At 55.0% G+C, this 21,982-nt stretch overlaps 7 protein-coding genes across 7 annotated transcripts; 1 reads left to right on the top strand and 6 right to left on the bottom strand.

The window, feature by feature from the left end:
* Nucleotides 1-2,631: 2,631 nt before the first annotated feature.
* BGZ61DRAFT_530317 (concanavalin A-like lectin/glucanase domain-containing protein) lies at nucleotides 2,632-3,784 on the bottom strand (the record flags this gene model as incomplete). The annotated part of the gene is made up of 2 exons (XM_046253545.1): nucleotides 2,632-2,935; nucleotides 2,985-3,784. 2 exons carry the CDS (start codon nucleotides 3,782-3,784, stop codon nucleotides 2,632-2,634), a joined length of 1,104 nt encoding a protein of 367 aa, XP_046106648.1.
* Nucleotides 3,785-5,103: 1,319 nt separating this feature from the next.
* On the bottom strand, nucleotides 5,104-6,798 carry BGZ61DRAFT_586532 (uncharacterized protein). Its single transcript, XM_046256452.1, has 2 exons — nucleotides 5,671-6,798; nucleotides 5,104-5,611 (listed from the first exon to the last, which is right to left on the bottom strand). The coding sequence occupies exons 1-2, from the start codon at nucleotides 6,341-6,343 to the stop codon at nucleotides 5,598-5,600; spliced, it is 687 nt and encodes a 228-aa protein (XP_046106647.1). The 5' UTR covers nucleotides 6,344-6,798; the 3' UTR covers nucleotides 5,104-5,597.
* A 1,108-nt stretch (nucleotides 6,799-7,906) lies between these two features.
* BGZ61DRAFT_347324 (small GTPase superfamily) lies at nucleotides 7,907-8,825 on the bottom strand (the record flags this gene model as incomplete). The annotated part of the gene is made up of 5 exons (XM_046239957.1): nucleotides 7,907-8,283; nucleotides 8,368-8,457; nucleotides 8,520-8,569; nucleotides 8,631-8,681; nucleotides 8,773-8,825. 5 exons carry the CDS (start codon nucleotides 8,823-8,825, stop codon nucleotides 7,907-7,909), a joined length of 621 nt encoding a protein of 206 aa, XP_046106646.1.
* Nucleotides 8,826-12,270: 3,445 nt separating this feature from the next.
* On the bottom strand, nucleotides 12,271-13,737 carry BGZ61DRAFT_492271 (serine/threonine-protein kinase SRPK3; the record flags this gene model as incomplete). The annotated part of the gene is made up of 3 exons (XM_046250534.1): nucleotides 12,271-12,794; nucleotides 12,850-13,439; nucleotides 13,577-13,737. 3 exons carry the CDS (start codon nucleotides 13,735-13,737, stop codon nucleotides 12,271-12,273), a joined length of 1,275 nt encoding a protein of 424 aa, XP_046106645.1.
* A 540-nt stretch (nucleotides 13,738-14,277) lies between these two features.
* Nucleotides 14,278-15,860, bottom strand: BGZ61DRAFT_447462 (Pre-mRNA splicing factor-domain-containing protein). The gene has a single exon (XM_046245350.1). The coding sequence runs from the start codon at nucleotides 15,777-15,779 to the stop codon at nucleotides 14,493-14,495; it is 1,287 nt and encodes a 428-aa protein (XP_046106644.1). The 5' UTR covers nucleotides 15,780-15,860; the 3' UTR covers nucleotides 14,278-14,492.
* A 130-nt stretch (nucleotides 15,861-15,990) lies between these two features.
* On the bottom strand, nucleotides 15,991-17,071 carry BGZ61DRAFT_447461 (uncharacterized protein). Its single transcript, XM_046245349.1, has 3 exons — nucleotides 16,860-17,071; nucleotides 16,532-16,703; nucleotides 15,991-16,481 (listed from the first exon to the last, which is right to left on the bottom strand). Exons 1-3 carry the CDS (start codon nucleotides 16,964-16,966, stop codon nucleotides 16,419-16,421), a joined length of 342 nt encoding a protein of 113 aa, XP_046106643.1. The 5' UTR covers nucleotides 16,967-17,071; the 3' UTR covers nucleotides 15,991-16,418.
* Nucleotides 17,072-17,436: 365 nt separating this feature from the next.
* Nucleotides 17,437-20,832, top strand: BGZ61DRAFT_447459 (glycosyl hydrolase family 3 N terminal domain-containing protein). Its single transcript, XM_046245348.1, has one exon. It carries the CDS (start codon nucleotides 17,591-17,593, stop codon nucleotides 20,447-20,449), a length of 2,859 nt encoding a protein of 952 aa, XP_046106642.1. The 5' UTR covers nucleotides 17,437-17,590; the 3' UTR covers nucleotides 20,450-20,832.
* Nucleotides 20,833-21,982: the final 1,150 nt, after the last annotated feature.

Genomic DNA, 21,982 nt, shown 5'->3' with positions numbered 1-21,982 from the left:
CGTCGTACTTGGATTCAGCGTAGTCGTGACATGCTTCAACTCAAACCATCTTTCCGCGCGTTCCAGGTTTTCCATTACAGTCGTTCGAGATGAGCTCCTGTCACACAAATTATAGGTGAAACAAATCCCAGGCGACTCCAGTATCTTACGTATAGCAATCCGCACATGTAAGTGTGCGACGTCTGTTTTCCCATGTCTGCTCAAAGTCCAACATGACACGAGTATCTATCAATATCCTCGGCCGGCTCCGTCACATCGCATTTCCTCAATTCGTCCATCTTCATACAATTACCAAGCGGCCGGTTGCTTAGCATTGAATACCATCACCACGGCTCGTCTCGCGAGCATCCCTAACCTCCCCACGTCGCCAAGCCAGACGTGTGGAAGGGTATGAGACCGCCAAGCCTGTACGCTGCGCAACCCAAATACGTCGTTACCAAGCTCTAAAAGACGGCACCGATCGCCAAGGTGCCAGGATTATCCTGTACGCTCTGTTCTACGACATGCATCCTCACGTCTTGTCCTTGTTTTGCTTCCGCCTCCGCGCTGATCAACACCACCACAGCCACCTTTTCCATATCAAACCCATTTCACGACCCTTAACCCAGCTAGGTCAGGCTAAGTGAAGCCTGCGGTCAAACGTTGAGCTGGTGCAGCCCCTATGTCGGTCAGCCGGGCACGTGGTACGGCTTTAGTGCCACAAGTAACGGCATTCCTGTCGACTGAAACTTCTCCAGCATCTCCAGCCTCCCATCTAGTCCGACGACACTTGTTCGTCTCTTATTCTTTACATTCTTAATCGTAAAATACCATTCGGAGATGGTAATTTCCTTCAATTTGACGGGTTCGAACGGCCCTCCGGCTTCAAGATGCAGTTGGAATTTCTAACTATTGGGAGTTAATGTGGGGTCTACCTAGATCTACAAACATATAGTATAGCAGTATTCGTTTCATAGATTACACTTCTCGGTTGTCGACGATCATATCGCGCTGGAGAGTAGATATGCTGGTTGTTTCATCGAAGGTAAAGTCCATCGAGGTGCGACCTACCCTAGACCAAGACAATTGCAGATGCTGCGCCAGCCCAACCAGGACGTTGGAGTCCATTTTGCCTGAAGAAGCGCTCTTATTCAGGCCTTAACACCTTTATTTTCAGCACGCCATGACCTTGCAGAATTGGAGTAATACCTGGATGGGGTTTCCTTAAGTGGTAAACTAGTCTTCGCTCAGAGTGAACCATCGGCGTGTGACAATAGCTGAGAGCTCGATACCTGCATCAGTGTCATGGCCACCACAATAGCTGCCCGGAGGCGGCCTAGCATCTACTAAAACGTGGTGATTCAAGTACCAGATCAAGAACGCGATATTTCTAGTAGTCAGGTCCCCGAAGCGCCCTGATATCTTGAAGCTCCTAGCCATTTCTGAACCTGCGTGGTGTGCATTCTTCAAACCTAGTGACAAGTCGTTCGTAGACCTGGTAGCCCAGATCCAGAAAGAACTGTGATGTGGCGAAACTTCCCGCAGGAACATATTTAGCGACGAATAGGGAGGGACTTGTGTGTTGTTCCAGGCTGGAGACTAGGCGACACAGAAATGAGGCGATGGAATCGTGGCATTAGGACGGCAGGTCTATAAACAGCGGCCAAGACCACGTTTCAAAGACCAATCAATACCTTACAGACATTCATGTTTATTACCATAATGGCCATTACTGGCACCAATCAGACCCCCTTTGGTGGCCAGAGTAGTTGCCCAGATGTCCCCAATGAGATCAAGTTCCCGCAAACTTCCCTCTTCACTTCGGCTTACTTCGCCCTGAGGCTGTCTTATACCGGAGAACCATTACCCTAGGGACCCTTGTAGGGATATTATTGACCACATGGATGCTCTAGGAAATGCACTAATTGCTCACCATGTTCTTAAAGTGCTATGGGGCGGCTTGATTTCAATACTGTTGTCATGATTGAGCGAACAATCGAGCCGTGAGGACTGTACCACCAACCATTCCAACCCTGACGCGTCCTTGTTTCCGTCAAGGAGCACAACCGTCACAACATACCTTAACAGCAGTCATGTACATCACCAACCATGACTCAGCGGGAAGTGCCAAACATAAAACAACTGCCTATACGTTCACCATCACAGTTTCACAAACCGGAAGCATCACGCGCAGTGTAAGAACCAAATTCTAATTCCCTCTATACGCCGGTATGCAAAACAACGCCGAGCCTTCCAGAACGCTCCAATACTATATTTCCGACGGGTGCTAAACGACCGCCGCAGATGATGACAATGGGAAAATGGTGAAGACCATGCAAATTTGACTGGTGGGCTTCCTAGCCACAAAATGGACACCGGGGTGACCACACCACACAAATAGAAAACCTCATCCCCCTCAGACTCTCCTCAAGCTGTAACTTGTCTCCAGTTTCAGGTCGTGTGTTGTGTGGCGACTTGAGGTCCGCCGGCATTGACCCTGACGGGACCACGAAACGGATCCTTCAGGACGGGCCTTTCTTCCGGGACATGTCCAGCGCCGAGATTGAATTGTCAGCACGGTTTTAGACGGTGCCTTTCGACCTGAGAGCCAGTGTATTCCTCCTTGCCACACGCTCAGCTCATCTTCCAATATTACAACCTACTCCATCCGCCGGAGCTGTACTCGTGTCCCTGGTTCGCAGAGTCCTCGCCGTTCTTGAACCCCATCAGCTCATGGCGCTCCGACTCGGCCTTCTCGGTAGCCGCCTGGGCCTCTGCGTTGCCCGCACGGCGCTGCTTGAGGAAGAAGAAGGCGAGGCCAGCGACACCGGCGGCCAGGGCACCCGCACCGCCTGCGTACACGGCCGTCTTGGTCGCGGTGGGCAGCGACTGCCACTTCTCAGCAGTGGACTTTTTAGGTTCTGTGTGGAGAGCCTCGTAGGCCGTCGAGTTGCCGCTGTTCTGGTGTAAGTATGTAAGTGAGGGTATGGATTGGAATGACTTACGCAGTGATTTCAATGCTCTTCCAGGTGCCGCTCTGGTCGCCGTAGGAGTACTCCTTGCCGGAGCTGTAGTCTTCGACGGTGACGCTCTTGACGTACATGTTGAACGGGCCCTTGGTGTAGTCGGTGGTGCCGCCGGCCCACTCTCGGGTACCATCCGGGAGCGAGGGATCACCGCCGGCCCAGATGCCGATACTCAGGCGCATGGGGGTCTGCGGGTAGTTCTGCGTGCTGTTGGCGTCGTCGGGCTTCAGGGTGCGGACCAGGGAGCCGTCGATGAACCACTCCAGCTTGGACGAGGTCCAGACGGTCGTGTAGTTGTGGTAGTCGCTCTGCATGCCGTCCTTCATGTAGTGCGACTCGGCGACGGAGAAGTCCTCGCGGCCCTTGCCGAAGTAGTTTGTCGTGGCGTGCGTGTCGTTGTAGCCCAGCAGCTCCCAGTCCACCTCGTCCAGGTCGTCGCTCAGCCACATCATGGAGCTGACGATGCCGACGCCGCCGGCCGCCTTGAGGTGCAGCTCGGTGCGGCCGAAGAAGAAGTAGAAGGTGGTGCGGATGGTGGGCGAGTCGCCCTGGTTGGTGACGGTGAAGGTGGCGCCCTTGTCCTCGTCGTAGGGTACGTAGCCGACGTGCGTCTCCCACAGGTCAATCGAAGGCGTCTCGTTGAAGTGCCAGTAGTGGTTGGTGCCGAAGGCCGGGTTGGGTTTACAGTCGGTCTCGTTGAGGGGGTTGCAGTCGCTGGTCGTCTGCGCGACGGCGAGGCCCACGAGGGCCGCCGCCGTGGCGAGATATCGCGAGATCATGGCCGTGGTGGTTTGGGGCCGATGCGGTTACGGCGTCGGACGGTCTTACGCAGGAAATTCGTGTGGCTCGATGGGGGAAAAGGAGTGTCTGTCGCGGAATTCAATCAAGGAATGGTGAATGACCGACGACGAGTGAATCGAGTCGGCAACGAAGCGTCGACGCAGTAAATGAACCGACGACGACGATGAAAAATGAGTGACCGAGCGGGACTGCAGACGACTGAAACAGACGACGAGGATAATAAAGAGAGAATTCCTCGATCCGCTGCCCAAATCAAAGGAGGGACAGACAAGCCGGTACAAGTGCAAAAAAGTGGACAAGGCCAAGAGAATTAAAGAAACAAGGAGTTCCCTCTGCCCAGGCCACACCAAGCGAATAGTCAGGAGGCCATCCCCAACTTTGGAACACTTTGCGCTGGACTGCAATTTGCCAATTTCAACGGAACCCGCAGCGAACCCGCCAGACGCCAGATACAACTCCACCAGCCAAGCAAGGCCCCAAGCTAGGCCATGCAAGCTCAACGGGGCAAGGACCCCGTCGTGGAAACCACCAGCCGCGCGTCTGTTCCCCCCCTTGGGCTTGGGAAGCCTGGGTTGCGGGTTGCGATATATCCCAGCTCGACTGAGTTAGCATAAAGTCATCCCGGGCCTTTTACGTCTGGGGACGTGAAACGCAGCGCGGTGACTGGCGGCTTAAACTGGAGACGCGGCCGGAGCCAAGAGCGCTCGGCTTTCTCGCAAGGGGGCAAATCCCTTTGAAGAGTCGACCAGAATAAACCGTACTTGTGCTAAACTCCACCGAGCGACGACAGATTGGCCGGGTTCTCAACCCCCTTTGGCTCTTGGGTCCATGGTCAATCCCCCGGGGGCGGTGGAGATGTCGCTGGGCAGTCGTCAATGGCGGCATTGGCAATGGATGGGTCGTTATCAGCTGGTTCAGGGGGCCGTTCGCCGCCTGTTTGATGTCGACGGGTTTGCACATAGCACCGCAGATCTCAGATTTGGAAATTGCACATAGGAGCAGCCCGGCCCACGCATATCCGAGACAGATATGCGCAATGTGTCGCAGGGCCGCTGGGAACAAAGCATCGTCGGGATATCATCTCCAATGACGACAATACCGTCATGTTCCCTCGGCTGCCGGCTCCAACGGCAACCACGCCAGCAAGCGACATCCGGGCTTTCGAATCTCACCGAAATCTACACGCATGTGCGCGGTGAAGCGGCCCGGTGGATGTGGAGTGGCCCAGCGGTAGCATTTCCCAGGAGTCGGAGAGCCATCCTGCCAAAAATAGTGCCGTCGCAACCAGGTTTCTGCACCCATCCAATTTCGCCCGCGCAGACGATCCAACCACAGGCGGCGAGAATCTCATTTTACGTAGTATGGCATTTCCACACCGGGCTCCCATGGACCAGGCTCGGACTATCGGAAACCACGGGGCGCGTCTTCAACGCCGGATTTGCCTATCCGCCGTTGCTAAACCTAGGAGTTCGGCCTCGCGGTGCCGGTGAATGCGCGTCGTGGGTTCTATTCTGGTTCGCTGCAAGGGTCCTGTGTAATTGCATCTTTGATCTTTGTGTATTCTTTTTTGTTTCTATTCTCAAGAAGTACCAGCTTCTTTGGACGTGTTCATAAGCATAAATAAATAGTAGCCAGAAAGACTAAATTCCATAAAGAAGAAGTGACTCACTCCCCCGGTCCAAATTACACAACTCAACTGAGAAGCTCAACTGAGATCAGACCAATCTCACCCTCGTCCAGCGCCACATCGGGAAATTCTCAAGAAACCCGTTTCCATCTCGGCTCTTTTTCTTACGGCCCATGTCCTGGAATCGGACAATTGTCAGCATCATTCTCGTGATCCGTGCCATGGAAATATACTCACGTCCCAGCGCCTTGCCCAGCTTCGACACCTCGCGCGCCTGGTGCTGCTTAATCTTGGCCCGGCGCGCCTCCTCGCGCGCCTCGACCTCGAGCCGCTTGACCTGCTCGCGGGCGTCGCGCACGCTGGCGCGGGCCTCCTCCAGCGCGCGGTCGGCCTCGCGCTCCATGGCCTCGGCGTTCTGCACGCGCTGGCGGGCGTCGAGCACGCTGGGGTCGTCCTCGTGGTGCATGTTGCCGTTGCCGTTGCCGAAGCTCCGCCGCAGCATCCCCCGGCGCTGCGTCGACGAGCTCGCATCCGTGCCCCGCCGGAAGAGCCCCAGGCCGCCTTCGTTGTGGCCGGCCGTGTGGTACGTCGACACGGAGCTCAGCGATGTGCGGCGGCCGGTCGAGCGGGTGCTTGTTGTGGGGCTAGGCGAGGGATCGCGGCGTTGGAAGAGGCCGTGTTTCTTTGGTGTTTCCTCATGGACGGGCTCCGGGACCGTTTCCCGCGAAGGTTCACGCCGGGAGAAGAAGCCGTTCTTCTTGGGCTCGTCGTAGACGGGCGATTGGATTGGCTCGAGAGACGGTTCACGACGGTGGAAGAAGCTGCCTTGTTTTCGGGGTGCTTCGTAGGCTGGCTCCGGCTCAACGACCGGCTCGGGCGAAGGCTCCCGTCGACTGCCGAAGAAGGGCATGTTAAGTGTGTTTGCTGTTAGTTGTAGTTTTGTAGTGACGCCACAAGTAACCAGGGAGTACGTGAAGTTAACGTTTGATGAAAATAGAATAATGACACCCGTTCCTCGCAACTGGGTTGTTCATCGCCTTTTACGTTTCACCGAGGACACCATGATGCCCAGAATAGTCGTTTATGACCTGGCTTGTCGAGCATCAAACCTGCTTGCACGCATTGAAGCCATGTTTCCTGCCGGATTATCGCAGTGACGTCAAGAAGTGGTGTAGGGTAGACTAATCCTCAAGGGTGTCTCGAGGGTCTAGCCAACGACGATCCAGGGAAACTGGGAGCCCACCAATCACGGCCTTGTAATGACGCGCTGCGTGCCAGGGACTGTTCGTTCAAGGAAAGTGATGAGCGTCGTACATCGTCACATCAATCCTGAAGCTGGCTATGACGCTGGTGGTGTTCACTCGGGAATGTCGCATACGTAGGAGATAAGGTAGCCAGCGTCGCATCTTGTGCGTTGGACAATGTGCCCTGGACTCGGACAGTGTACCTTGGATAATGTCCCATTACTAACACCGCAAAAAGACCAAATACTCACGTCACACAACATGAGCCGGACCTTTTTCGCGCATAACACCGTCGTATTCAATTCCATCGAAGCGCCACGGGCATCAATCTCCGACGCTCCCTTCTGGAAGCCGTGTCACACACCATTCTCAAGGTGCCTGGTGACCTCGGCTACAACAGCTGCGAGATGCCAGAACAAAGCTGGAACAAGACGCACCCCTCTCGAGATGGGGCACCTCGAAATGGGGCACCTCGCATAGCATCGATGCGCCCGATCTCAATGGCCCACGGGGGCGGTGCAAGTCGTGCCGCAAACCTGCAAGATGGAGTGTCCCAACGTAGCATCACGCCGTGGCTCTTCGTATATGTGCCCTCGTATGCATGCTGCGTGCGCGTCGGTTGGCCACCTCACCACTTCTGCTTACCCGCAAAGCCACACTGACACCCTCCCTTCCAACTTCCACGCAGACGCTGCGTGGAGAGAATAAATTCGAATTCACATTGAACTTCGCTTACTAGGGGGGATACATGCCGAGAATGAAGAAGAAAAATGACCAAAAAAACCACATAGCAAAAATAAATCTGTCAAGGGCGGTAGATGAGGGAGGGCCTCTCTCCTTGGCCCTCCGCCTCCACCTCCGCTACGTATCTCCAGGATGCGACAAATGCCGTCCAAGCACCGAGAACGACAACGATAATAATAAAGCCCACATGCAACACCAATCCCTATGTGCATATATGCCGCACTCGCTATGTACAATTGAAGCCCGACGGGGTCGGGGAGGGGGGATGAGAATTCGAAAACAATTCAGCCGAAACGCCTGCGTAGAGGGTAGTGTAGGGAGGCGGTCGAGAAATGGGCCGCCATGCCAGGTGTCCCAGGGACACGTCGTAGAGGGATGGGTACTGGCTCGCTTTCGATAACAACTTTCGACGGGTTCGACTCGTGGCTCGTCTCCAGGGTTTGGTGGTGACGAGGCGCGTGGCTGAGCTGAGGCTTGTCCAGCTCTTACATGACGGTGCATTTGCTATCCTCGCGGTCCTTCCGGACGCTCAGGGCGACTCGCGCGGCCTCGGTGAAGGCCTCGTTGACGCCGCGGTTCTTCATGGCGGAGCACTCGAGGTACCGCAGCGCGCCTATGCGCCGGGCGACCTCGAGGCCCTGGTCGTAGGTGATGGTGGGCCGTTTCTCGCGCTGCTGGTCGCCGGCCTCGGCGTCGTCCTCCTCGCCCTCGCCTTGTTCGCGAAGATCGCACTTGAGGGCGACTAGGACGAGCTTGACGCCCGGGCAGTTGTCGGTAATTTCGCCCACCCACTTGGACTCGACGTTTTCCAACGAGTCCTTGCTGTCGACCGAGTAGCAGAGCATGATGAGGTCGGTGTCATCTGCGATAGAGGACCCCGGTTAGCATGTGGGCGCGCGGGGGTCGAGGTGACGGTGAGGGGGTGACGGGAACAGGGGGCATTTACCGTATGAGAGGGATCTTAACCGGTCGAACTCTTCCTGGCCGGCCGTGTCCCAGAGAGACAGCTCGATGTGGACGCTGTCGACGAAGATGTCTGGGGGAATCGTTAGTCTCGATGCAGGCGGGAGTCCAGGAGGGACGTTGGAGGAGTCGTACCGTGAACGTAGTTCTCAAAGACGGTGGGTTCGTAGACGGTCGGGAAGTAGCTGGCGCAATGGATCAGTCGGGGTCTTGGCCAGGAGCAAGCAGCACGGGAGCGCGACATACCCTCTCGTAAAGACATTTAGCAACGACGTCTTTCCGCAAGCACCGTCGCCCCTGTTAAGCAGTCAAGTCAGCGGCCTGGTCTTGGTTCTAGGATGGATCGCGGCGGAACGGTCGCGAAAGCTAGGTGAAAAGGCGCACGCACAGCAGGACCAGCTTGCGCTGAACCGTCTTGGAACCTCCGCAGAGAGCAGGCATCGTGTCGGGTTGTGGGGGGAGTCGTCGAGGATGAGGTTGAGGTCGAGATCGGAGTTGGAGCCGGAGTTGGAGGTGTAGGATCGAGGACAGCGTGATCAAGCGACGGTGGAATTTCGTCGGTGTTATTGGGAAACCGGAGATTTGTCCTCCCTTAGAACCCTGACGGTGCGGTGCTGCAAAGGTAGTAAAAGGTGGTAGTAAAGGGTTGGTGGTGGACGAAGGTGGCGCGCGCACGGCGATGGACGGATGCGGACTGGGCACTCGGGACTCGGATTCGTGGTGGTGGGAGCCGCAATCGCAACCGCATGCGACTCGATGGAACAAACGGAGGCGAAGATGATGAAGGAGAGCGTTTTCGGACGCAGCGTCGCGAGGCGGAGGTCGGGTGGTGGTGTGAGGCACAGGGCGGGTGGAGGAACGGTACCTAGCCTTGTTTGGGGGGTTGCACTCGGTAGGTACCTTAGGTTGGTATTGTAGGTAGACCAGTAGACCGGGGGTGGTGGGTTGGAAGGGGAAGAGAAGGGATCACGGATCGACTAGTACTCCGTCCCAATTATTGAATGGCAAGCAGCAGCCAGTCCCAAGCGTCGATCTGAGGTCACGAGCAAGGGCAGAAAAGCGACACCAGGCGAATAATCACCTAGCACTGCGAGAGGGGGGAGGGATTCGGATGGGGCAGGAAATGAGCCGCTGGAGGGTGGGCAGGGGGGCCGAGATGAAGTCAGAGTGGCCGTCAGGTCAGGGCAGCGCAGCGGCAGAGGAACAATACAGACAGACAGACTGCAGGCAGTGAAAAGAGCAACAAGGAACAGGGATTGAATGGATTCCATTAAGCCCATGTATGAATGTATTGTACAGCTGTACCTGCTTTACCTCCCCATCATGGTGAAGCTACTGTAAGTCTAGCGCTGTACTTTCCTGTGCTCGACCGCAGGAATGATGGTTCGAGCCATTGATTGGGCTGCGCCGGACTGGATTGGACAGGGGGCGACTCCAGCAGCGCGTCGTGGAGTTTTTCGGGGGAAGACGCTGTGATAACTAAACCCTCCGCTGGGATGGAGCACCCCCCGCTCTAATTAGTGCCTCTCCAGCGGCCTGAGCCCCTCCTCTACCAGTTCTGCAGTGTCTTTCGCCCTGTCTTCAGCGGGCCACCTACAGGGCTCAAGGTCGCCTCCGTCTGTCTCAAATTGGTGTCGACGCCTCCGGAGCGGAAGCCTGCGAGTAATTAACGGCTACCAAGGGAGCAGATATTGCGTCTGGCAGGCCTTCTGCAAGTGCAATCTGAGACCCGGGCTCTCAATTCCAGTGTCTGATTTGGCACTCGTCTGCGTCATGTACATATTAAATTGATTCCCATCCACAAAGACAGCGATAGGAACAGGCTTGGACATGTGGCGGTTCAGAGTTCAGGGCTCGCGCGGGTGGGCGGTGGCCTGAACCCGCCAAAAGCCACCGGAACCAGGGCACCCGCTAGATGTGCGACAGACGTGCATACCGTGGACAAGTACATGACTCCATCGCACAGCGAAAAGTACGCACGACACAGTTCAATCAGCAGGTGAGCGACAAACAATGAAAGTCAATTCTCCACTCGGCCTCTACATAGAACATGCATAGAGACCCCCTAGGCCCTTGGCCCTCCGTATAAAGTTAGCGTGGGGGGCCTGAGAGAGTTATCGATGACCCCCCTCTGGCTCGTTAAACTCTGGCCATGACTTGGCCTGGCTCGGCTCCAGTCTGGGCCGAAAGTGGTACCCAAGAGCCTATGAGAAGAGAGCTTTCCACGTCGGATTTCTCCTGACAAGTGGGAATATTCGTTAATGACCTCACCAAGATATCATGCCTAGGCCCTGCCAATCTAGACAATGGCCTATCTGTCCTGCTAAAGCTGTCACTGCCAATATAACACCAAATCAACCCTCCTTCGTTGATCTCAGATTGGATCCAATCTCACTGCAGCAGCACGAGCATATTATCCGGCCTAATCAAGTGTCCGACCTGTAAAGTCTGCAGAGAGCTTTGTCCATGGCGAAATTTACCTTCAGCCGCCCTCCGACCAAAAACTAGCGCTGTTCTTCGAACTTCCCTACAAAGTTACTGCTGTAGCTAGCGGCTGGGAGTCCCGGGAGGTGGCCTCGGAAGCGAGGTTCTCAGGGGCGAATCTACCGCGTTTTCTCCCAGGCGCAGCGCCAAACACCGCCACCGCCACCGCCACAGACGGCTTCGCAACGCAACATTCGGCGCAACGTCCCGGATTGTAGCTGATCAATCTTCCAGCCAATTAGTTGAGATTACCTGGAAAGTTGGTATTGGTCACTATGTGATGACAGGCCCGAATCCTTACCCGGTAGCGGCTGTGGTTTCAGTAGCTATGAGGGCGCTAACACAACCATAGTTACAGGAGCCCGACCCTTATAAATGGTTCTAGCGAGGGGTCACACAGTACACACCTCAAAGCCTGAGGTGACTCGCACAAAATCTGCCGAGATAGGCTCATGGATTTGCATTACACGCGCTCCCAAGAAGAAAACAGGACAAATGGGTCACTGGGAACTTGAGCAGATGATTTCGCACCGAATGTAAATGGCACCTTTGTGCAAGCTGAATTGACCATACAGAGTATTGGGACTATACATAGAGGAACTTCTAATCCTGCAAAATACCTTCCAACAATTATCAAATCCATCAAACTACCACAATGACTACTCCAATCATCAATAAAGCCTTCCAGAAGAGCGCCAAGAGAAGCCCCATAGTTCTTCAGGAAGACGTTGCAGATGATTGGAATAGTTATTGCGGAAGTGTGATGGATTTGATAACTGTTGGAAGATATTTTGCAGGATGAGAAGGTATGCTGCAGGATTGCAAGTTAGCGGCTTGTCGGTCCCTCTTATATAATGCTCTGGATTAAGGTTCGTGTCTCAAGGTCGTTGCTAACGGACAGCAAGGTCGCTGGCTGTGGACAGCAGGGTTGAAGTCAGAAGGGTTGAAGCTCAAGGCAAAGGTTAGTCTGCAATAACTTTATTGACAGGCTACTGTATCTTCTGTTCCAGGATGTAATCTAGGATTGGCCAGTGTAGTGTGGTGGAATTCATCTACTTGTCTAAACAAAGTTGAACGGACCCAAGGATGTAGATCCGTGTGATGCACTCAAGTAGAATATGAACCTACAAACGTTATTCTTTTTGCAGCATAACAGAATCCGCTCCCTTTCGACAGATGCCATCATCTTCCACTTTCGCTACCATGTAATTCGCAGTCGAGTTCCATTCACAACTGTACTGTTTTTGCGATTCTTAAATCTTGACATACCGCGTTGTACCCTTGATTACCTTGTACTTAGGATACGTTCCAACCCTCCAGGGTGAAATGCGCCAAAATGAGCAGAGTCATCTCAGTTCTGCTAGCGAACCCCCCTCAATGTTCCTTTCACTAATTGTCACGCCTACTCACTATGAAACCAAGGATCTTCTAACAGCTCCTCAGCAGTAGGTCTCAGTGCCGGGTCGTAGTTCAAAATGCGACGGATCAAAGCGATGATAACCGCAGACTCGGCTTCATCGACATCATCAGGCTTGTTTTGACCAAAAAGAGTCTCCAAGGAATCATCGATATGAAGTTCGGGATTGAAGAGGTCATCGTCGGCTAGCAACTCTGCTCTTGGGTTGAGGCGCTCTCTATTGGGTCCGAACCAGGAATCTGACCGTGGCCAAATAGCCATTATGTTGCTGGAAAGATCTCCGAGGATGCCATTTAAGGCCAGGAGGTGATCGTCGTCTTCTTCCGTCTCTTGGCCTTCGTCATATGGCGCGACTGGGAACAATTGGGTATTTGTGATCAGCTCATAGACAAGACATCCAAAGCTCCACATGTCTATTTTCTCGTCGACCTTCTGCTTGAGGATTATTTCGGGGGCCCGAAGAGAGAATGGCGTTACTATCTTCGTCGGAGGTTGGTCTTGGAAGAAGGCTGTAATTGCATGATTCAGTACACTTTCAACAGAAGAACAGAGCGTATGGCTTACCAGCTCCAAGGTCCGAAATCTTGATTTCCAAGTTTTCACTGAAATCGGCGTACTTGTGAAGTGACTGACCCAAGGCAAGATATGGAGGCGACCACCTGTCGACCTTGCCATCCAACCGCTCAATGTCGTCTGTCGTATCCCCAACAGTCTGCACCAACTCTGCTTCATCGGCTTCGTTCAAACCATGGATAGCAAACAGTAGATTGCCAGGCTGTAAATCACCGTGGACCAAGTTGCGCCCATGCAGGGATGAAAGTCCGATGAGGGTGTGCTTCAAGATAATCTTGACCATCCATTTCGGATATCTCCTTTTGTCATGCATTTTCCGCACAATATCTCGGTACTGTGGGAGTTCGTGTACCCCTGACGACACGGTTATCCCCATAGGCTCATACACAAAGCACTTATGCGCGCCGTTGGGCCCCTCCTCATCGAAGTGATCTAGGGGAAGGAGAACATGCTTTGCTGGGGGTGCATTTTCGTCTCGCGTAGACAAGACCGATGCAACCTGAAGCTCAGTTGACGCAGCAGAAAGGGACTGGTTCGCTGTCATGACTTTGATGGCAACATATTTGGGTACGCTTACACCACTAGACCTGGTCAGCTTGTCAACTCAAGAAATGGAAACGCTCAAGCATGCAAATTGAGAAAGGATCATAACGTACTCGCTCACTCCGAGCCATACAGTAGAAAACGAACCATTGCCGAGTTTTCGTATGACGGATACTTTCCGCCTGCAAGAATGTCGCCAAACTTGACGGGATGAAATCCACCAGGCCGATATGCCTCGGCCCACTCGCAAGCGAACACGGACGGCTTGAATCGGTCATTTGCGACTGTGTTTGGCACTTCGGCAGGGGGTGTTGGAGGTGGTGATAACGATGACATGTTGAGCGGTGAATATAATTTCTCAACAGACTTCTGGAAGTTAGTTGCCGGTGAGACGTTTGAAAAATCGTGTTTACCGTTTAGAATCCCATTGTAGTACTCAAAGACGGGATAAAGAAAATCACGGGATTGCTTCATAGCCAGTCAACTTCAAGCAACCAATTAATGTCGGCCATATTTATGGGACTGCAGTGAACGAGGTAAGCATGGACCCAGGAACATGGAGGCTTGGAAACTATGGGAACCGGCTTACTCTATAGCCGCCTAGCTGGACTACGATGGGTGTGCATTGATATGGGGCGCCTCGATGGATCCTCGCCGCCAAAGCGAAAGGGAATTGTGAGGACTGAAACCGTTGCCTATTTTAAATTTCCTCGGGACTGGGACAATAGTGTCCGAGGGGGGAATTGAGGTGGCTTGGTCTAGTCTGCTTTCATCATAGGAGCATTCTGAATGAGAGTGCATCGAAGCAACATGAATCAGCTGGTCTAGGTCAGCCGTGAACGAATTCGTCATGCAAGCGTCACATACACACTGTGATTATCACAGATTGCTTATTATCTTATCGAGATGAATTGGCGTGAGAACTATCACCAATAGCTTCTGCCCCCAAATGGTCTTGGAATTCGATTGCGTGTACGCCTATATTACATGACTGGCTCCATTGCGCCCATCGTTCTATCTTGTAACTGCCCATACTCATATCCATACTAGAGCAGACCCATATCCGTACCATCAAGATCCGCCGTAAACCACTAATCGTCATCCATCCGGAAGCCCTGTCGCCCCCGGCCCATTCGCTCCGCCAGATCCATCTTGCCGGCCGCCTGGCGATGCAGTCCATTCACGAAGCCCCGATCTCCTCCGCGCTCTCGCCCCTTGTCGTCCGCCTCTCGTAGTGCCCGCTCCCGCTCTTCCAACGCCGCCAGCCGCTTCACTCGGTCGTCATCCAGCTCCGACGCTGCGGATTGCATCGCCGCTAGCTTGCGTTGTCGCTCTTCCTCCTTGGCTTGATCGTTCTCCTCGGATCGAGCGCCGCCGTTGGGCTTCGGTCCCCGATCCCGAGCGTCACCGCCGTAACTCTTCCGTGTGTCTCTCCTCGAATCGCCGTTGTAGCCATTGCGTGAGGGTTCAGAACGGTTGTAGGGTTCAGAGCGCCGCCGAGACCGCTCATCTCCAGATTCTGAGTCTTGTTGTCGCCGACTATCATCCCGTCGTCGGTCGTCATCTCGGCGCCGATGTGAATCTTGGCGTTCCCAATGGTCTCTCTCATTATCCCGTCGACGGTGTTGGCGTTCTCCCCCATCGTTGGACCTGTCTCGTCTTCGTCGAGACCGGCGTGCCTCGTCCTCGTCTCGTCGCCTGTAGCGGTCCTCGTCCTGTGATCCATCGCGTCTTCGGGGGCTTCGTGATCGTGAATGCGACCGTCTGCGCTTGTGGCGTCTCTCGTCGGAATCGGGACTGTGGTGGCGGTGATGCCTCCGTCGATGTCTTTCCTCCTTCCGCTTCGACTTGTCTTTTTTCTTCTCGTCCTCGACACCCATCGAAGCGAGGAGTTGGCGGCGCCTGATCGGGTCGTTCATCATGGCTTCGTATGCGGCCTGTTCCTGTCGCTTGATGGCCAGCAAGGGGTCATCGCGGACCTTGGCGGCCGTGTCGCGGGCGCTGTTGGCGTTTTGCAAGGCCATAAAACTCTCCTCCCCGGCCTGCTTCTCCAGTTTCTTGTGCTCATTCCCCTTGATGAGGTTGTCGATTCGTCGCTTGCCCAGCAAGTACGCCTCGGTTTCTTCGGTGGTGCCTGTCTGGCCATCGGTAGGGCCTTGGTACATCCAGTCGACGCGATCAACGCGCTTCTTTCCGCCGGCTGCCTCCAGCTGCTGCTGGAGCTCCTCCTTGGCGCGCTCCTCCTTGATCTCATTGATGCGCTGTTGGGTGCGCTTGCGCTCGGCGAGGGCCTTTTGTTCCTCGTCGTAGACCGCTGCCTGGTTGCGTCGCAGTCCGGGATGGAAGGACTTTTTCAAGTTGAGATCGCCGCCTCCCATGATGGGCAATTTGCGCTTCGGAGACTGGTTTGGTTGGGGTTGAAGAATGAGGATGCGCTGTCGCTGGTGGGGTGGCGACTGACGTTTGGTTTGGAGGACTCCCAGCCTCCAGGCAAAAATCCATTTATCGATGCCTTATCACTTATCGGGGGTTATCAGGCGTATCTGAACTAGACCTTTTTTGGAATATTATCCAGCGTTCACTAAGTGGGGACCTAGCTTGATGCCCGCTGGATCTCTTACGTCGTGTACTCCGGAACTAGGCACAGAGGAGCCAAGGTATACTGATAGAGATAGCGATAATAAGGTATTGTGAGATTGGTAAATCTCATGTAGAGGTCTCTTTTGATGCCTAGTGTCATAGAGCAATTCCATTGACCCAGATCCTCCATGGATTGTCAGTTCATTGACCAACGTTCACTGACGAAGAGTCCGGACACGCATCCTCCAAGAGCAAATTCCACTGAGATGGCGTGGTATTCACATGTATTATACAGTCGGGTTTGGTGTCTATTTGCCATATCTTGGTCATTCGCGCGGGTCGTTCTTTTCCAATCCTAGAATGCCACATCGCGTCCACACGTAGTCATACAGCTCTCGTTTCCTCGTTTGCGTCCAGCATTGAGATGTATTATTGCGTTACCAACTGGCCCTCTTCACACCGGGCAGGTTTCCGGCCATGGCCTCCATTCGGAAATTGAACTGCAGCTTGTTAGACCCCGGGTCGTTTGCAGCTCGGCGGGGTGGCTTACTCTCGTCAGCTTGAAGTCGCTCAGCACACCGCGGCCCTGGCCTCCCATGATGCATCGGTTTCGGATCTGGGTCGGGCGGGTGTAGCAGTGCATCTGCGTCAGCTGCAGCTGGGCTTCGGCGCGGACTCGGGGAGGGAGGGTGGTGTTGCGGATGATGAATCGGAGGGCTTGCCTGTAGCGGTTTAGTTAGCACAATTCGCAAAGAAGGGTCCCTTATGTGACCAAGGGATATGGATTGGACAGCAGCCATGGAAGTGTCGGTGTCGTCGTCGTCGTTGCTAGACCGTGCCGTGTCCATCCATTCAAGGCCAGGGAAGAGTTTGCGCACCTCTCAGTCTCGTTCTGCTCAAAGACCTTGCGCTTCGTGTGGTCACGCAGGGTGCGGACATTGACGAAGCAGCCCAGGTCGAGCTTCTTCGCACGGAACATCGACATGCTGGGCAATTGGAAGTGGGATGACGATGATGCTGCGGATGGCTTTGTCGCGCAGAGAAACTCGAAATCAGATGGGTGGAGGTTTTGCCGAAGATGTACCGGGCCAGGAAGAATCGAACCTGCCCCGTCTCTGGTGTTGTTTATTGTCGACCGCGATATGAATTAAATATCAATCGGCTTAAAGAAGAGTTTACTGAATTCTAATCTAGGTCCATCTTTGAGCTGTATTTTTTATTATTTTCTCATCATTGTCTTATCCCCGGATCACCCAGAATCACCCAAATGAGGAAAACTTAACTAGCCGCTTGCTGCAGTGCGGCTGGCCTCCTCAGTGGAGCGCCGGGATTGCGGGACGAGATAGCGCCACCAGCCCGTATCCGTTCAGGCCGTTCAGGGGATGTGACGCAGCATACCTGACCATGCTTAAGCCTACAGGAGGCTGCAGGAAGCTACAGTGTTGGGAGATAATCATTGTTCGGGGTCGGATTAGATCCCATCCGTCGCACGGCTTCATGCCACCCTTTCTCATCCCATAGCTTGTTCATGACTCTCAAGCCTTACATCTGTCTATCCACGCCACTCAGTGATTTCTATTGCTTGCACATATGCTTGTGAGGTGAGACCATGGATCCCAGCAGTGAAGGCCTGCTCAGGCCCAAGCGGTCCTCTCAGGACGGCGATTACGACTCAGATGAACTGTCCGACCTTGACGCCACAGGATACCTCGACGAGGAGCCTCTCACCACCGGGGAGTCGTCGTTGCTCCCGGCTAAGGACCGCCAGTCCCGCTGGGCGGCTCGCTGCCAAACATGCTGCTCGTCGAGAAAGCGCTGCTGCTTCACCATCGCCACCGTCATCTTAATCCTCTGGGCCATCATCACCGTGCTGGCGGCGTTGGCTTGGCACAAGATCAGTACCCCGCCACCTGACGCCCAGTCGCCGCCGTGGTACCCGAGCCCCAAAGGAGGCACCGTGAAGCAGTGGGCGGATAGCTACAAGAAGGCCGCCGACCTGGTGTCGCGAATGACACTTCCCGAAAAGGTCAACATCACTACTGGTACGGGATGGAGCATGGGATTGGCCGTGGGAAACACCGGCCCTGCCCTCAATGTTGGTTTTCCCGGTCTGGCCCTGCAGGACGGACCATTGGGAATCCGACGAGCTGATAATGCGACTGCTTTTCCTGCTGGAATCACCGTCGGGGCTACATGGAACAAGGACCTCATGTACGAGCGTGGCAAAGCCCACGCCCTCGAGGCTCGCGGGAAGGGCATCAATATCCTCCTCGGACCCTGCATCGGGGCTCTCGGAAGGATGCCCGCTGGCGGTCGCAACTGGGAGGGCTTTGGGCCTGATCCATATCTACAGGGCATTGGCGGTTCCCAGACGGTCAAAGGGATTCAGGATCAGGGCGTCATGGCCACCATCAAGCACTTTGTCGGCAATGAACAAGAGCACTTCCGCCAGCCCTGGGAGTGGGGTCTTCCCAATGCCTTGTCGTCCAACATCGACGACCGCACCATGCACGAACTATACGCCTGGCCGTTTGCCGATGCTGTCAAGGCTGGCGTGGCCAGCGTCATGTGCTCGTACAACATGGTCAACAACTCATATGCCTGTGGCAACTCCAAGCTGCTCAACGGCATCCTCAAGGACGAGATGGGCTTCCAGGGATTCGTCATGTCCGATTGGCTCGCCCAGAGGTCTGGCGTGGCGAGTGCGCTTTCTGGCCTGGACATGACGATGCCTGGAGACGGTCTCAAGTGGCAGGACGGCGACTCTCTTTGGGGTCCTCGTCTGACGACGGCTATTCTCAATGGATCGTTGCCGGTAGATCGGCTGAATGACATGGTGGTCCGGATTGTTGCTTCTTGGTATCAGCTTGGCCAGGACGATGAGAAATTGTTCGACAACAAGGGACCGAACTTTTCGTCCTGGACCCACGACCAAGTGGACGTCATCGCTCCAGGGAGCTCTTCTCCGCAGACCAAGGTCGAGGTCAACAAGTATGTCAACGTCCAGAGCAACCACTCACTCGTCGCTCGCCAAGTTGCCATCGAAGGAACCGTCCTGCTCAAGAATGACGACGGAATCCTGCCCTTGAGCCGCGACGGAGCCACAAGCTCCTCCAAGGTACAGAAGCGAACCGACAAGCTCCGCGTCGGTATCTTCGGCGAAGATGCTGGCCCCGGCCATGGCCCCAACTACTGCCAAGATCGAGGATGCAACCAAGGCACGCTGGGCTCCGGATGGGGCAGTGGCGCCGTCGAGTTCCCATACCTCGTCCCCCCTGTGGACTCGCTGCGAGAGGGTTTCAACGACGACAAGGTCATATTTACAGAGTTCCTCTCGAATAACGTGCGCTCCAAGAAAAATCCCAAGGCATTTCACGATCAGGATATTTGCCTGGTCTTTGCGAACTCGGACGCCGGCGAAGGGTTTCTCGCCTGGGGCAGTGTTGGCGGTGATCGCAACGACCTCTATTTGCAAAAGGGCGGCGATGATCTAATTCTCGAGGTCGCCGACCACTGCGGAGATGGCTCTGGTTCAACCGTGGTGGTGATTCATGCTGTCGGACCCGTGGTCATGGACAAATGGATCGAGCACCCCGGGATCAAGGCTGTGCTCACAGCTAACCTCCCCGGCCAAGAGAGCGGTAACGCCATTGCTAGTATCATATTTGGAGACGAAAGCCCCAGCGGCAAGCTGCCCTACACGGTCGGAAAATCTCTCGAGGCGTACGGCGAGGGAGGGCAGATCATGTACGTGCCCAATGCCGTTGTGCCCCAGCAGAACTTTGACGAGGGGCTTTTCATCGACTACCGGCACTTTGACAAGTACCAGATTGAGCCCCGGTTCGAGTTTGGCTTTGGACTCTCGTACACTTCGTTCGAGTACAAAGATCTCAAGGTCACGCAGCGAAAGAAGAAGTCGGCGCTTCCAGCCAAGCGACCAGAGGCTGCCGTCACACCGCCAAAGTTTGACAATACCATTCCCGACGTGAAGGAGGCCCTTTTCCCCGAAGGCATTCGCAAACTCAAGACGTTTGTGTACCCTTACATTGACTCCGCCAAAGACATCAAGCAAGGAGACTATCCCTACCCCGATGGGTACGACGTAGAGCAGCCTCCCTCACAAGCCGGCGGCGCCGAAGGTGGAAACCCAGACCTGTGGGAGACATACGTGACCGTCTCGGTCGTCGTCTCCAACACCGGGTCAATGGACGGTAAAGCTGTGCCACAGCTGTACCTGTCGTACCCCAAGACTGTACGAGATGTCGAGTTCCCGGTCCGCGTGCTGCGAGGCTTCGAGAAGCCGTTGATTAAAAAGGGAGAGAGCAAGACAATCGAGTTTAACCTGACACGACGGGACCTGAGTTATTGGGATGTGGACAGGCAGAATTGGGTGATGCTGGTGGATGGAGAGTACACGATGGCGGTGGGGGAGAGCTCGAGGGACCTCAAAGTCAAGGGCACTTGGTAGCGTACAGTAATCCTGTTTCAAGTAAGATGGCGTGGACCAAACAAATCTGATGGATGACGGTGCACATCCACAGACCCTGGTAGGGCTGAGGGAAGGAAATTGCCGCCAATGAGGTCAGATTCCAACCATCTTACCGACCGCGATGTGCCAGGGACGGGCGATCTGTCAGATAGCGGAGATGGCTGGAAATGGAAGCTCTTGAGACCACATCACATGCGGTCGTCGAAAAAATTCGCCTTCGATGATGAGACGGCACTGGCGGCCGCTTATCTCGAGCAGAATCCTTGTCGCGGTGTAGTTGGCCGAACCAATTGAGTCTTTCTTTGGGGTTTATGAGTTATCACCTCCCATAGTGACGGACCCTAGGGAAAGGTAGTCATCACTTAACCCCGAACCGAAATCATCTGGCTTTGCAACGTGAGTCGACGATCAAAATAACCGACCCCATGGCTGTACCCTCTGGTCGGAAATAAGACCTGTATTGCATGGGCGGTTGAAGACGCTCAAACCAGAATCCTCCCTTCCTGGTACGGACGTCCTCCGATGCATCACGCAATGAACAACACCGATGACCACCCTCTCGACTGAACCCGAACCCAGCCATAGCCTCAATTAGGGTTGGAGCTGGATTTAGAACGCTACTTGGTCGCGTTGGGATATTATTTTCGGGAAACGAGGCTTCGAAGCCCGTGACACGGTGATACGAAGCAAACCGCCAAACCACGGCCACCAGCCACACAGCCAACTGCGACGAACTGCGGGAACGGCCTGTTTATATCAAGGCCCAACACCGCCCTGCGTCCCGAGCGCCGTCATAGCTGCAGCCCAGCAAGGCGGCGTCGCGTCAGCGCGCGCGGGGGGCCCTGCGCCTGGCAGTGCCGTCACCAGGGAGGCAACTCCGCCGCCGCGGTGAGAGAAGAAGAGTCGGGTCGTACGACCACCTGCCAAGCCCTAGTCTATCTCCGGCTCTAGCTAGGTGCCACGCGGCCCACTCCGGTCTTTGGGCTTCTGGCGAGCCGGAGCGCGCGGAGAGGCTGGGGCGAACTTCATGGCCGTGGCTGATATAAGCGAGCTCCGGCACTGGCGGGAGCCGGCTGACGCGGCGGCGGAGTAGCATGTTGTGCGTTCTGGCAATGGCTTCAACGACGGCAGCTCGATGGAATGAAGAGGCCTCTTTTTCTCGCTTCGTCCCACCGCTCGTGCGCGCGGTGGAAACTACACCGGCACTGGGGGCGGCGGGACGGGGTCGCGATCCTGCAGCGTCGTATTCTCGGGCATCTCATCTCACTTGCCAGACCCGGCGCGGTGGGAAGGATGCAGGGCCGCGGCGGATGACTTACATGGATGGCGACGGGACGAGGGCGGACATGCGGCTATGCGCTTAGATATACCCGCCCTGTATACCCTGGGACGAAGCTGACAGGGCAGTGAGGCCAGACGACTCATTGGCTTGGGATCGAAGCAATCAAGCGCACAATGGGAACGGATATGGGAGTGCCGTCGGCAGGCATGTAAACTCCGCGGTCGTTATTC

The sequence above is a fragment of the Ilyonectria robusta genome (genome assembly GCF_021365365.1).
Source record: "Ilyonectria robusta strain PMI_751 chromosome Unknown BGZ61scaffold_6, whole genome shotgun sequence".
Taxonomy (NCBI): domain Eukaryota; kingdom Fungi; phylum Ascomycota; class Sordariomycetes; order Hypocreales; family Nectriaceae; genus Ilyonectria; species Ilyonectria robusta.
The sequence above is the reverse complement of the archived record's forward strand: the minus strand, read 5'-3'. Positions and strand labels throughout refer to the sequence as shown.